Here is a 13599-nt window from a genome sequence, read left to right on the forward strand (position 1 = left end):
ACAGGGGAACCTACTCTGCAAATGTTTCCTAGATGTCCACTCCTTCAAGAGGCCTCTTGGAAAGTTGAATGAAGAACGCTAATAATAAAATAAAACCTAAATCTACAGTGAAAAGGCCCACATTGAAAACCAGGCCTCTTTTAGCCTTGAGTTGCATCACTTTACGAGCCTGTGAGAGTGTGCTTGACAGCCGACAGTGTGCCGACCACTCAGTCCTGGAGGAGTCAGAGTTCTGTGTTTTATTTAATCCTGTTCTCCCTCCTTCACTGAACTAGCATCTTTTGTTTTTGTAACTACAGTTGATCCTCATTATTTGCAGTAGTTCTGTTGTATAAAGTTGCCTCAAACACTGAATTATCAAATACTGAGCCATTTCTCCAAAGGGTAAATGCAGGGTTAGGTTCCCTGTCAAATGGTCATTACATAACCTTATTGTGTTTTATTGTATTTATGTGTGTTTCTATTTAAAGATACTTTATTTATATGTTTTGTTGCTTCATTAACATTGAACTTGTGGCCCACACCACTAACTCATACCTAAATGAAGCTTGTCTAACACGTTTTTCTGTTATGGGACATCACATCCTTCTTGTGCTTAGGAACATGAGACCTCACTTCAGCACCATTCTTGGGGGTATTGTAAACAGTGAAATCACCCCAAAAAAGTACAAAAATGTGAAAATGACACTAAATAGACTGAATAGGACATTTGTTTACATTGTGAGAGCTGAAATAAGAAGGCAGAGTGTCTCCTTGTTCATCGTCAGCTGGGACATGTGAGGCACTGAGATTTTTCACCACTCTAGGTGTGTCTGCGAATACTCAGAGCACCACAAGTATTGATTTTGGGGTTACAAGTAAATTTTATTGAGTAAGATCAACTATGTAACTGTCTAACTTGGCAAAAGGAACCCATTAAGCCCTATTTTGCATACTGAAAGAAAACCAATGTTTCATACTATTGGCTGCTTTTTATTATGAAACTGAAAATTAGAAGGAAACACCCATGGCTCCTGTAGTTGAAGCCCAACAAGAAGAGATATGAACACATTTTCTCAGTCATGCCTGGTAGTATATTTTCTCCCATGAATTTTAATATCATTTGGATAGTGTGGCACAGGAATTTACATGTTGACTTTATTATGCACTAAAAGTAAAATCAATATAGAAAATGTCTGAGTATTTTTCAAGCCAGAGACTGGCATCAGGTGGCAAGCCACCTCTTTGGAAAAAGACTTGTTCTCAGTGACACATCTGGAAAATTGGCTGGGACTGAGTTAGTTAATGATGTGTCAGAACCTTGAAAGAGAAAATAGTCCTTGGGGCTGTTGTTCCTTCCTTTCCAGGGAAATGTACACTCGTTCAGGGTGGCTTCTATTCTAGCTGTTGGCTGACTGAAAGCAACATCCCTCTGTGTCAGAAAAGAAAGTAGAAAGAAGCATGTGGAAGTTCCAACGATGGAATCACCTTTCCAATACTCCCACCGATGTTCTCTGGGAAAATAATGGGAGGGGATTTCAGTGAAATCTGGATGTTGCATACATGAAACCAATTAGATGTCATTTGAGGCATTTTCTGTTCTTAAGTATTTTATACATTCTTTTTACCCAAATACACACACACCCTTCTCTCACAAATGCCAGAATGCATTCTCATGTGACTGACAAGCCCAATAGAAGAATCTTTGGACATCAGGAGGTGCTAAGAGGGCAGTAAGGAATTAAGTTTTAAATTTTTGACAGAAATTATGGTAAAATAAATATAACATAAAACTTACCATCCTAGCCATTTTTTAAGTGTAAAATTCAGTGGTGTTAAGTACATTCATGTCATTGTGTGGCCATCACCGCTATCCATTCTCTAGAACTCTTTTCATCTTGTAAAACTGAAACTCTTTATCCATTAAACACTATCTCCCCAATTCTTCCCCTCCCCAGCCCTGGCAACTACCATTCCACTTTCTATCTTTATAAATTTGACTATTTTAGGTACCTCATAAAAGGGGAATCATATAGTATGTCTCTTTGTGCCTGACTTATTTCACTTAGCACAATGTTCTGAAGATTCCTCCACATTGTAGCAGGTGTGTGTCAGGATTCCTTTCCTTTCTAAGGCTGAATGATATTCCACTGTATGCACTGACCACATTTTGTTTGTCCATTCATTCATTGATGGACACTTGGGTTGTTTTCACCTTCGGATATTGTGAGTAGTGCTGCCATGGACATGGGCTGGGGTAGGGTTTGACTGTTGACTATTGATGGCCAGAGACTATCAGAAAACCCATGTGTTCTGTCCACAGGCTAGGACAGAGGACTGTGAGGAACTGTTACGGATAGAAGAGGACACACACTGGCAGCCCGAGGGAATGTGAGTACCGAGGCCTGGTTATGAGCCACTATCCTGTAAAGTTCATAGTTTAAGCAGAATGGAAGCCCTGTCATGATACAATTCTGGTTTGCTTTTCTTTGGGCAAGCTGATATTCTTACCCAAAGATATTGATAAGAAGTAGCCAGTTTCCCTCTGCCTGATGCTATTGTCACAGTATTAGGGCAGTACCGTGCAAGGTCATACCTCTCCTTGGCCCCAAGTTTTATCAGATTTGAGACTGAGGTAGAAATATGATTCAGGCAACTAGATAGGATTTCTAAAGTGAAGAATCTAGCTTCCATTTGTGTGAAGGAGCCAACAACTGGACCTAAAGCAGTCCTGGTCCCCCTTTACCCAGGCTCTTCAGTTTCAAGATTTGGGAAAATCATGTGCCTCTAATGCCCTGACCCTAAGTCTAATAATTGTAATAGCTAGCATTTATTAAATGCCACATGTCAGGCTCTATCCTAAGTACTTCACAGGTAGTAACCCATTTCACTTTTACATCAATCCTATAAGTTCAAATTGTTGTTTCCCATTTCACAGATGACAAAACTGAGACACAAAATGATTGATTAATTTGCCGCAGGGTTACAGAGGGCCCTGTTGAACCCAAGGAATCTCACAGCAGGAGGATATCCCTTCTCTTCTGTTGTTTCACTTGACAGGCTTTATGGGGGAGTGCATGAGTGATCTGTATCAGCCAGTGAACCATTTCCTGGGGAACTGAGTTTGGACCATGTGTCATAGAGTAGAATTTTGGTTCATAGGATTTTGTTTTCCATGATGTGGCATGTAGGCCTGGGCCTTCCATCATACCTTATGGGGTTTTTCCCCATCTAGAAGATTTACCACACTGTTAAAAAAATCTCTCTACTTATCTTCTGTAGTGGAAAGGAGTAACCATGCTCAAATCTCTCTTACCCTTTAAAAGCATCAAAAAGTTCCTTTCAAATCACCATCCAGCATTCATTGGATATATTTCTATGATGGCAAGGAGGCCTAACTTGATTATAGATTCATAGAATTCTAGGGAAAGAGTTTTAAAAACTATTTAAAGCTTTGAAAACCCCATCTTAATCTTATATGTATTGTTCTCAACCTTGCCTATAAATCGGGATCATCTGTACAGTTTAATAAAATTTCCAAACCCCAGTCAGACCTTCTTGGGACTATCAGGCCTGGCTTTTGTTTTTTAAGTGCTGCAGATGATTTTGCTGCATATAGAGCTTAGACTGAGAACCACTCTCCCACACTGAAATCCCATATTGTATGAAAGCTATAAAACTGAGCCACACTGGTTGAACTGGAGTTGGAAGGTCTGGAAGTAGTGCAGACCTGCCCCAGCCGAGCTCCACTGTGGATCTTCCTGGGGCTCAGGAAAGTAGTGTGAGAACCACCCCCAGTGGCCCATTGCCCAGATTGTACACGTGAGCAGGTGGAGGCTGACGGGCATTGAGACTTTGTGTGAGTTGCTTTACACAAAGCAGAGCCGGGCTTCCCCTATCCAGGACCTTTTTCCACGATATTCTGGCAACCTATTCCACAGGGTTCTGACAGGTCTTCATTGTAATGTTGAAGTTGTCAAAATCATTTTTTATATATTAGATGGATTTTTATAATTTTGCTCCTAAGAACTTAGATGATATTCATGTTCTGTGATTGTTTTTATTCTCATGCCTGGTTTCATGCTGCGGAATAAGTTCATCTAAAGACGAGGACATGGCTATAGCGATGATTGAACAGCTGAGAGAAGCAGTAGATTTGCTACAAGATCCCAACAGGTATGCATGTCTTTCTTTGGCCCAGGCTTCGTTTGCAAATAATGCATACTAATTCATGGGAGTACATTATCTCACTTTATATCATTATATACACAATATGACTCCATCTAACCACTGACAGGGAAGTCATTTTAACTGCCTGTTTTCCCAAGATCCATATTAAGAGTCAAACTTCTGGAGGGATTGAGACCAGTTCTCCCTTTTCTCCACCCTTTAGTTAAATTTATTCATTCTTCCTGAGGAATTCACTCTTCAAATGGGAATTTTTGGTATAATTACTAGAAAACAGAAATATGGTAATATCTGATTTATAGAACTACAAGAAGATTTTCCAAAAAGGGAAGAATGGTTATGCCAAGTACTACCATGTTTATTTGATGGTAATACTTGGCATAAGTTAACTAAAAATATGTTAACTAAATAATATATTTCTAAAGATTTGGGTTACAAGGTAATTTTTAATTGAATTGGCCACTGTCAATAACAGGCACTACTACATACATTAGATTCATTTTTATGGTTGCTTAGTTAAGGATAATGAAATTCCCATTGACAAAATATTTTTCAGTAAGACAGTATTCCTGATATCAGGTAATAACTGCCTTGTCACCAGAGAAATAGATCCAAAGCTTATCTCTGGTAAACTTTTCAAGGGTCCTAGGAATTTAAATATGAAGATAATGTGGTCTTGTGATGTGGTCAATGTGGAAATCACACCACACTGATTTCGGCTGGGCTCTGGGAATTTATGAAAAGGTGGTTAGTAAGTGTAGGAAATGGGCAAAAGAGCTTGTGTGTGTGTTACAAGTACTTACCTTTTAGAGTTGTGAGGAATTGAAATAGTATATAAGCTACTAGTGAGAAGGTAATGCAGTTGTGGTCTAAAAAAGATAGAAACCATTTATTTAAAAGAATTCTAAAAACTTATCCTAATAGACAAAAGGATATGAACCAAGATTGGGGGGGTGTTTTTAATAGTAAATACTTGGAAAAAAGGAAATAGATTTTGGTCATTAATAAGGTGGAATATAATGTAGCCAATAAAATGTTTTTTAAAGTTTCCAGTATATTTAGAATGCTCATTATGTAATGCTAATGTTAAAAAGTATATGAAATGCATAAAGTTTGATCCCAATTATATAAATAGAATTAGGTTTCAAATGCGTAAGAAGCTAAGAAAAAAATTAAAACTGGAAGGAAATATATTATGATGGAGATATTTCTGTAGGTGTTCCTAAATATTTTTTAATACTTTTGTATATTATAGATATTCAGTGGTAGGTACTATTGTAGTTCTTTGATGATTATATGAAGTGGGTGGTGAGAAGGCTGAGAGGGAACAGTCCAAAGTGTTTTAGACCTGAGCTTGTGTTATCTCTGTCTGAGATGGGGAATCAGGAGGGACAGTAGTTTGAAGAGGATGTTGGGGTCAGCTTAGGACATGCTGAATAGTATCCAAGGTGGCAGTGTGGTGATAACATTCAGCTGCTAGATGTTTAGTTCTGGGACTTAGAGAGTTAGATTGGAAAGTCATTTAAACAAGGTACTGAAGTAACAGAAGCTGTATAAGAGGGTGTGGTTTAAGGGCAAGCAAATTGATGGGGATGAAATGTGAGTCCAAGACATAGCCTTGAAGACAAGACGTGACAGAGAAGGCCACAATTGGGCTCAAATTTTATATTGTTTTAATACTTCTGCCTTTTACATCTTGTATCAGTCTCCCAATGAGTTTTTATGATAAATTCTAAACTGATTAGTATATGGGCCCCAAAGCCAAAAAGAGCAGTGAAAATAGCAGTGGCATGGGAATATGGGACTGGGACCCAGGAGTAAGACCTGAGTGACCTGGAGGGAGTGACTCCCTGCTCTGGCCTTCATGAGGAGTGGGATGAACTGAGAATCTCAAGATTCTTCCTCTCCAGTTTGGAAATGTCTGAAGCGATGAATTGCCAAAGATGTTAAGCAAGTGGGAATGGTGGGTGTTTGCCGAACTGTGGAAGAACACAGCTCCAAGCAACCTTCCAAGTGATAAATGATTTGCATCTTTATGGGCTGATATTTTAAAATTATATTATGTTGTAAAGTGTTATATGGATTTCATTTCCTCCTTGAAATAATCCACTACTTTGGCTGCTTTAGATCTTTGTTCATCCTGAAATTATTATTATAATACCTTATGTAATAATTATAATATCTTCTAACTTTATAATAGTGCCTCTGTGATCCAGGCCTGTATTTGTTGCTTATAAAAAGAGGACACTTCAAGAGGTTGTTTATTTCCAGTTGCTTGGGACTATTAGTAATAGAAACTTTACATCCACATTGGATATTTTCTTTATCTCATATTTCATAGATTGAGACTTTTGTAAGTTATTCTATTTTGCCTTTACCTTGGCTTCTTCTCTTAAGGATTTCTGATTGTTGATTTTATAACATTTTTAATAGGTATGTATAATATGAACTCATTCCTACCTTTTAAGATAGCTTTGTAACCTTTATATAACTTACAGAAATTCCTGGTTTTAAAATTGCAGAAATTCGGAAGCTAAGAACTTTTTCAAAAATAAAAATGCATATGAAATTGCTTATGAATTATTTTTTTTAATAAGGATGTTAGTGTGTATTAGAGAGATCTTCCTTTTAAAACAAAGGACCCTATATACCATAATATAGTATCCTTAGCAACTTTGCTTGCTTCTGTAAATTAATTAAATTCTAGAATAAAATTTATTGTGTACTACCTATGAATATTATGACTATCAGAAATTACTGTTATATTGCAAATAAGTTGAATTGTGATACCAGTAGCTGTCAGAAAATTATATTAAATATGGCACATCTTAGGAAAATACCATGTAGTTTGAAATTTCTACCATAAACTATTCTTACTTAATCCTAACAGTAAACATAACTTTTTAATATATTAAAATTTTAAACTAAATATGACCAAAAGCAGTAGGATTTATTAAAATTTTAATAAATTACTAACATCTTCTTTCCTCTACTCTTTAGATTAAGCACGGATATTACAGAGAGAAGTGTGGTAAACCTTTATCCTAAGGAATCAGCAGAAGCCTTAGAATTACAAGATTCTGCACTAAAGTATGTTGAACTCTTTTAAAACTGAATGTTTTCTCTTTTTACATCAAAATATGTGTGCTTTAAATTCCACTTTACATCTTTTCCCCCCTCATACCTACAGTGGTCAGATGCAGCTGGAGACATCTCCGGTGTGTGAGGTAAGGCTGCTCTTGGATTCAGCATAGCTGCATGCAATGTTCTGCCACAGAATAGTGGCCTCCATATTCTATAAAGATTTATCATGGGGTAGAACATTCCCTAGGCAGACGGGTGCAAGATCTGTTTTTCAAATTTTTTATACTTTTACCCTCTTTAGTTTTCCTGTTTATCTATTATATGTCACCTTCCATTAAAGGTAAGAGTTGGCTGTTTCCATTAAATTGTCAAAATTTTTTTGTGTCAGTCTTGCTGAGTCAGGCTACAGCAACTAAGATCCATAGGGAGCCTGCTATGTGTCAGAAACTGGAGGCAGGAGCAGTCAGTGTGAATTTTAGAGCCAGGAAAGAAGCCTGTGAACTGGCCAGCTGCAAATAAACTAGAACAAACTTGAAATTCGACAACAGTGATTTGGAAAATGCCTAGGAAGATTAAAAGAATCTAGCAAAGTGAAACATGGGGATATCTGTGGACAGAGTAGGAGTAGAGTTACATTGGGTTGCCTTCTAAACCAGTTTTGACATAAAGCTAGAGATGAGCCTAGGAGGTCTCAAAGAAACAGTCATGGAGAGGTAGATTTGGGCTGGTGACTCAAGAGTGAAACAGGTACCACCTAGTTCATCATCCCTTCTCAGTGGATGGGTTTAGGATGGCTAATTGCTGTACAAACTGATTTATGTCCCCTGAGGTGGCTGAACAGGTACTGTAGTAAAAAGCAGTTTCACACTCTTAACTAGCTAAGTATCTGTGTTAAGTAAGGAGGAAGACAACTGCAGTTGAAAAAGCTATGCTTCCAGAGCGTATGGTTTCATTGTTAAGCTCAGCAACTTGGAATTATGTTGTTTCAGTTACATCTCAAAGTCTTGCTGACTATGGGTAACTTCTCTAAACTTCACCTTCACTTTCTGTAAATTGGGATTGGTTTCACAGCTGAGAACACCTAAATGATAGCTGGTACTGTTACTCTACTACTCTATTATTGTTACTGGTGTGGTCCTTAGATGGAATCGCTGCACCGCCTCCTCCCTGGGTGGAGGTGTCATGGAATTACCCAATAGTGGAATATCAGGAAGTCTGTTCTTTGAAGCTGCCCTGGGCCCATTTCATCAAGCTCCTTTCGAGACATGCCACTTGTGGTTCTGTACAGGCCCGCTTTTTTTTTTTTTTTTTTTTTTAAGCCTAACCTAAGCATATGTTTTTATTCATTTTAGAGAGAGGAAGGGAGAGAGAGAGAAACATCGATGTGAGGGAGAAACATGGATCAGTTGCCTCTCGTATGCGCCCGGACTGGGGATCCAACCTGTAACCTTTTTGGTGCACAGGATGACACTCCAACTAACTGAGCCACCTGGCCAGGGCCCCATGTATTTTTTTAAAGATGCTTTTTTGGAAATAATTTTACCCTTATTAAAGTTTGGGGTGAGGGGAATTACAAGATTCTACAAAAGATTACAAAAACTTAAAACCTTTTACCCAGATTTACCTATGGTTAACATTTTACAACATTTGCAGTATTATTTATTCTGTCTCTGTCTCTGTCTCTTTCTTCACATATATACTTCTTTTTCTGAAAATTTTAGGGTAAGTTTCATATATCATAGTCCCTTATTGCTAAACATTTCAGTGTATGTTTTCTAAGAAAAGGGATTTTGTCTTAAATAACCACAGTTGTCAACTTTATAAATTTACAAAGATAAAACATTTATCTAATCTACCACCCATATTCCAAATATTTAGGTTGGTCTAATGTTATTCATAGTGGGTTTTTCCTCTCCAGTGTAGTAGTCAGTCTAGACTCAGGCAGTTGTCGGATATCTATAGTGTACCTTATTCTGGAACATTTCTAAAACCTTTCTTTGCTTTTTATGACCTTAGAATTTTGAAGAATATGGCCCTCCTTTTTCTTTTCTTTTTTAAATGGGAGCCCCTTATTTTGTGGAACAAAAGTCACTCATATTTCTTCATGATTAGATTGAGTTTCTGCATTTTAGGAGATACTGCACAGGTGATGTTGTGTTCTTCTCAGGGTATCATATTTGGAGGCACAGTGTTAATCTGGGCCTCATTGGTGATGCTAATTTGACCATCCAATCAAGGTGACTTCATTGTATAATTACTGTTCTATTTTATCCTTGCAATCAGTGAGCAGTCAGGGAAGAGGTACTTGGAGACCATGTTAGTATCCTGCCGCAGACTCACTTTTGACTCTTGTAACATAGATGCCCACCTGTGTACATAATTTTAGGAGTAACAGGCACAAAACCTCTAGAAAAAAATTATCTCCACTCCGTCTCTGATTTACATTGTTTGTGTTAATAGAAGGTTTTTCTTTTCTCTTTTTGGTTGAATGAGGATCATTCGGTATAAGAAATTGTTACTCATTTTCTTCCCTTCCTAAAGCAATTCTCTGTTTGTGACAGGCATATCTCCATGATTTTAAAAAAGGAAGACGTATTAGCTGGCTCTAGTGGAAAACAGAAGTCACAAGGAGGAGGAAAAGAAAAGAAATTAGTGGGTTAGCCAGTGCTAATGATTATGCAGAACTTAAATGTGATCTTCATTTGAGTTGGCTATTCTTATATTCTCTCTTCCATTACATTCAGGAAGAAAGCAATATCTTTAGCAAAGTCTTGAATGAATTAGTATTTGTTGAGTACCTGTGCTGGATTCAGCCTTGTTTTTATTGTCAGGAACTTCTATATGAAGGATATGAAAGTTACCCTCACTTTTAAGCATGTTAAAAATTGTGGAGGAAAAACAAATTGTGGGGAAAAGAAGACATATATTGAAACAGTTCAGAGAAGACTATGAGATAGTTTGTAATCATGAGGATTTTAGGTGGTCTGAGAGATGGGGGAAGGGGGGATAGAGAGTTTAAGTAGAAAGAAGTAACCTAGATTTGGGGGACAGTTGGACTTGACTCGGTCCAGAGGCTGTGCTGAGAAGGGTAGCATGGTCGTGGTGGATTCAGGACAGTGAGAAGTGGGTGGTGCCCAGTTCCATAGGTGAGATTATGAAGTGGTTGGTAATTGGCAGCACATCATATCTCACCATGAACACACTTTAGAAGATTGTCCATATCATGTTTGGGTAGCATTGACATCCATTCAGAAAGACTTGCAAATTACATTCTCATATACGTAAATAATATTGAATGGGGAAGGATGTTGGGGGGGCAGGGGTGGAACAACAGGAAAAATTAGAGGAAGGAGCTGCTTGTGGAGAGAATCAAACCTAAAGTTACTTGTGAATAGTTCTAATAAAGCCATTTAATTGTGTAGGGAAATTAATGATATTTTATTCTAAAAATATGTTTTTCCCTGGGATTTGTGAAAGTAGGGAATATTTTTTAATAGCACTCTTCGATAATAGGACTAGGAAAAGGTTTCTTAAATCTATACTAATTTGTGAAGATCTGGGAAGATCTTTATATTAGCCATCACCAGATTTTTTATTAAGGTGCATTAATGGGGTTCTTTTTTTATTAAATTTATTGGGTGACATTGGTTAATATAATATGGGTTTCAGTGTGGATTTCTATGTTACAAGATCTGTATATCACACTGTGTGCCTACCACCCAAAGTCAAATCTTCTCCCATCACCATATATTAGGACCCCCTTCACCTCTCACCCCTTTCCCTCTGGCAGCTACCACACTGCTGTTTATGTCCGCGAGTTTCAGTTTTATATCCCACGTATGAGTGAAATCATATGGTTCTTAGCTTTTTCTGACTGACTTATTTCACTTAGCATAATATTCTCAAGATCCATCCATGTTGTTGCAAATGGCAGTATTTCATCCTTTCTCACGGCTGAGTAGTCTTCCATTGTGTACATGCACCACAGCTTCTTTATCCAGTCCTCTATTGCAGGACACTTTGGTTGTTCCCATGTCTTGGCCACTGTGAATAATGCTGCAGTGAACATAGGGGTGCATATACCTTTGTGAATACATGTTTTTGAGTTCTTTAGGTATATACCCAGGAGAGGGATTGCTGGGTCGTATGGTAGCTCTATTCTTAATTTTTTGAGGAATTGCCAGACTGCTTTCCATAGTGGGTGTACCAGTCTACATTCCCATCAGCAGTGAATGAGGGTTCCCTTTTCTCCACAACCTCTCCAACACTTGTTATTGCTTGTCTTATTGATAATAGCCACTGTAACAGGTGTGAGGTAGTATTTCATTGTAGTTTTGATTTGCATTTTTGTAATTGCTAGTGAGGTTGAACATCTTTTCATATATCTACTGGCAGTTTGTATGTTTTCTTGGGAGAGGTGTCTGTTAGGTCCTCTGTCTACTTTTTGATTGGGTTGGTGGTTTGTTTGGTGCTGAGTTGTCTTAATGGGGTTCTTGATTACCATATAAAGAAGATATATCTGGGTAAAATAAGCATTTGTTGTGAAAGCAAACTGATGTTGAATTAACAGCATAAGATTTTCCCAGGTAATTTGGGGTCCAGGATTTTGTACTTAATAAAAGCTCACAATGAGATTCTGTGTATTTGGGAACTACTGCCTTGAATCATTTATAAAAACCTATAGTTAAAATGGGGGTTGGAGCCTGCAGGTGGCTGGTCACAGATGGTTTGGACTGACCTCTTTGCCCTGCCAAATCCCTTTGCTTAGTTTATGTGATACTTTAAATGTATTTTTCTGTGAATACAGCTGCATGTTTTTAGAAAATATAACCTACTTGGCTACTTGACATACTAATTAACTAATTCAGTATATACTCATTGTTTGCCTATGTGCCAGGGATATGATGGAAGTAAGAAAGACCCAGTTCTTGCCTCAGTAATATTATAGTCTAATGAAACATATCATGCATTTTTTTTCTTCTTTAAGGTGCAAAATGATCTAACATCACAGAGTAATGGGAGCGAGTATTCTCCAAATGAGGTACGTTTCCTGAAGATTAATAAAAGCTGAGGCATTCTTTGAAGACTGAATTGAAATTGTCTTTTACAGAAATATATAGTCTACGACTGTCATGATTAATGAGTTAATTTTATTGCATATTCTCTGTAGGAATCTCTCTCATTAGCTTTCAGAGCCTTATCTGGCCCTATCCATAAATAAATATTAATTTTATAAGATATATTTTGAAAACCAGATATGGGGACATCTTTGGTTTTTCATCTAAACAAAATGAAAATAGTTCAAATAGGCAACATGTAGGATGTCTTTTTATCCATCATTGATTCAGTGAGTGGTTTCCCTGTGGAGGAGAGGTCTGTTCAGTGTCATGAGAGTCTTCATCAGATGTGCTCTCTGTGAGGTGATGTGAGTGCGTTCCTGCGGGGGGGGGGGGGTGTGCATGCATGCGCATGTACACATTCGTTTTGGAGCAGAAAAGGATTGCCAGTTTCACATGATTGTAAGATATTTTTATTATGAGCAAATAAAATATTGAATGGCTCTCCCCCAAAACAACATTCTGCTGATTATGCCACTTAAAGCATTTGCAATGTGTAGTTCCATCGATTATCATATTATTTAGTCAGGACTTTATCACACAGCAGCAAATGGAAAAAGTAGTGGTGTTATGAAAATCCTTGAACATAGAGAAGCATGCATTGCATAGTTCTGCTTCAGTGCTTTACGAAATTTTCTTTCCTTGTAACATCACAGATTAGAGAAAACTCCCCAGCAATCTCTCCTACCACCAGCAGTACAGCTCCGTTTGGCCTGAAGCCTCGATCAGGTAAATTAAAACCTCAGTGTTCTTAGAGTTGTAAACAACTCATTGGTTTCTCTTTAGCCTTCTAAATGTACACAGCCTTGTCAGTTCCGGTGAGTTTCAGTACTGGCGTCAAAACCTGGCTATAGCTTGGGAAGGCCAGATTTGGAGACGCTTTTAGTGATTCAGTTAAGTTTGTGTTATCAGTAATAGATATCTTACCTTGTTTTGAATCTGAGCAAAGAGGAAAAAGGTGACAGGGCCTATAAATGGGGAAGAAATCTTCTATTGAGCTTTTTTACCCAAGGAAGATAAAATAGCCAGACCTTTGCCCCAGTGGTTCCTGGTACATGATAAGTTAAAAAGGCCTCCTGGAGGGTGATTCCTTTCTGAGACATACCTCATTGGCCTTCTGAGCCTTGGTGTGAGGTCTGTGTATTCACTTTCATAACAGAGTGACTGATCATTTAAAGGCTCACATGACTGGCCAGGAGTCTCTTTTCTCTTTTAAGAGCCTTTTTGCTTG

General features: G+C 37.8%; 1 protein-coding gene across 5 annotated transcripts in view; it reads left to right on the plus strand.

The window, feature by feature from the left end:
• Window positions 1-13599, plus strand: part of LRCH1 (leucine rich repeats and calponin homology domain containing 1) — a 196492-nt gene that overhangs the window by 141098 nt on the left and 41795 nt on the right. For 4 of the 5 annotated variants that reach the window (XM_081128065.1, XM_081128068.1, XM_081128064.1 and 1 more), the window contains exons 10-15: window positions 2303-2370; window positions 4075-4155; window positions 7168-7257; window positions 7358-7394; window positions 12239-12292; window positions 13025-13097. In XM_081128065.1, the coding sequence (XP_080984191.1) occupies window positions 2303-2370; window positions 4075-4155; window positions 7168-7257; window positions 7358-7394; window positions 12239-12292; window positions 13025-13097 (403 nt within the window). Of the gene's footprint in view, window positions 1-2302; window positions 2371-4068; window positions 4156-7167; window positions 7258-7357; window positions 7395-12238; window positions 12293-13024; window positions 13098-13599 lie in introns of all 5 variants that reach the window. The other variant, XM_081128066.1, reaches the window with a different exon arrangement.

The sequence above is a fragment of the Miniopterus schreibersii genome (genome assembly GCF_964146895.1).
Source record: "Miniopterus schreibersii genome assembly, chromosome: 2".
NCBI classification, from domain to species: Eukaryota; Metazoa; Chordata; class Mammalia; order Chiroptera; family Miniopteridae; genus Miniopterus; species Miniopterus schreibersii.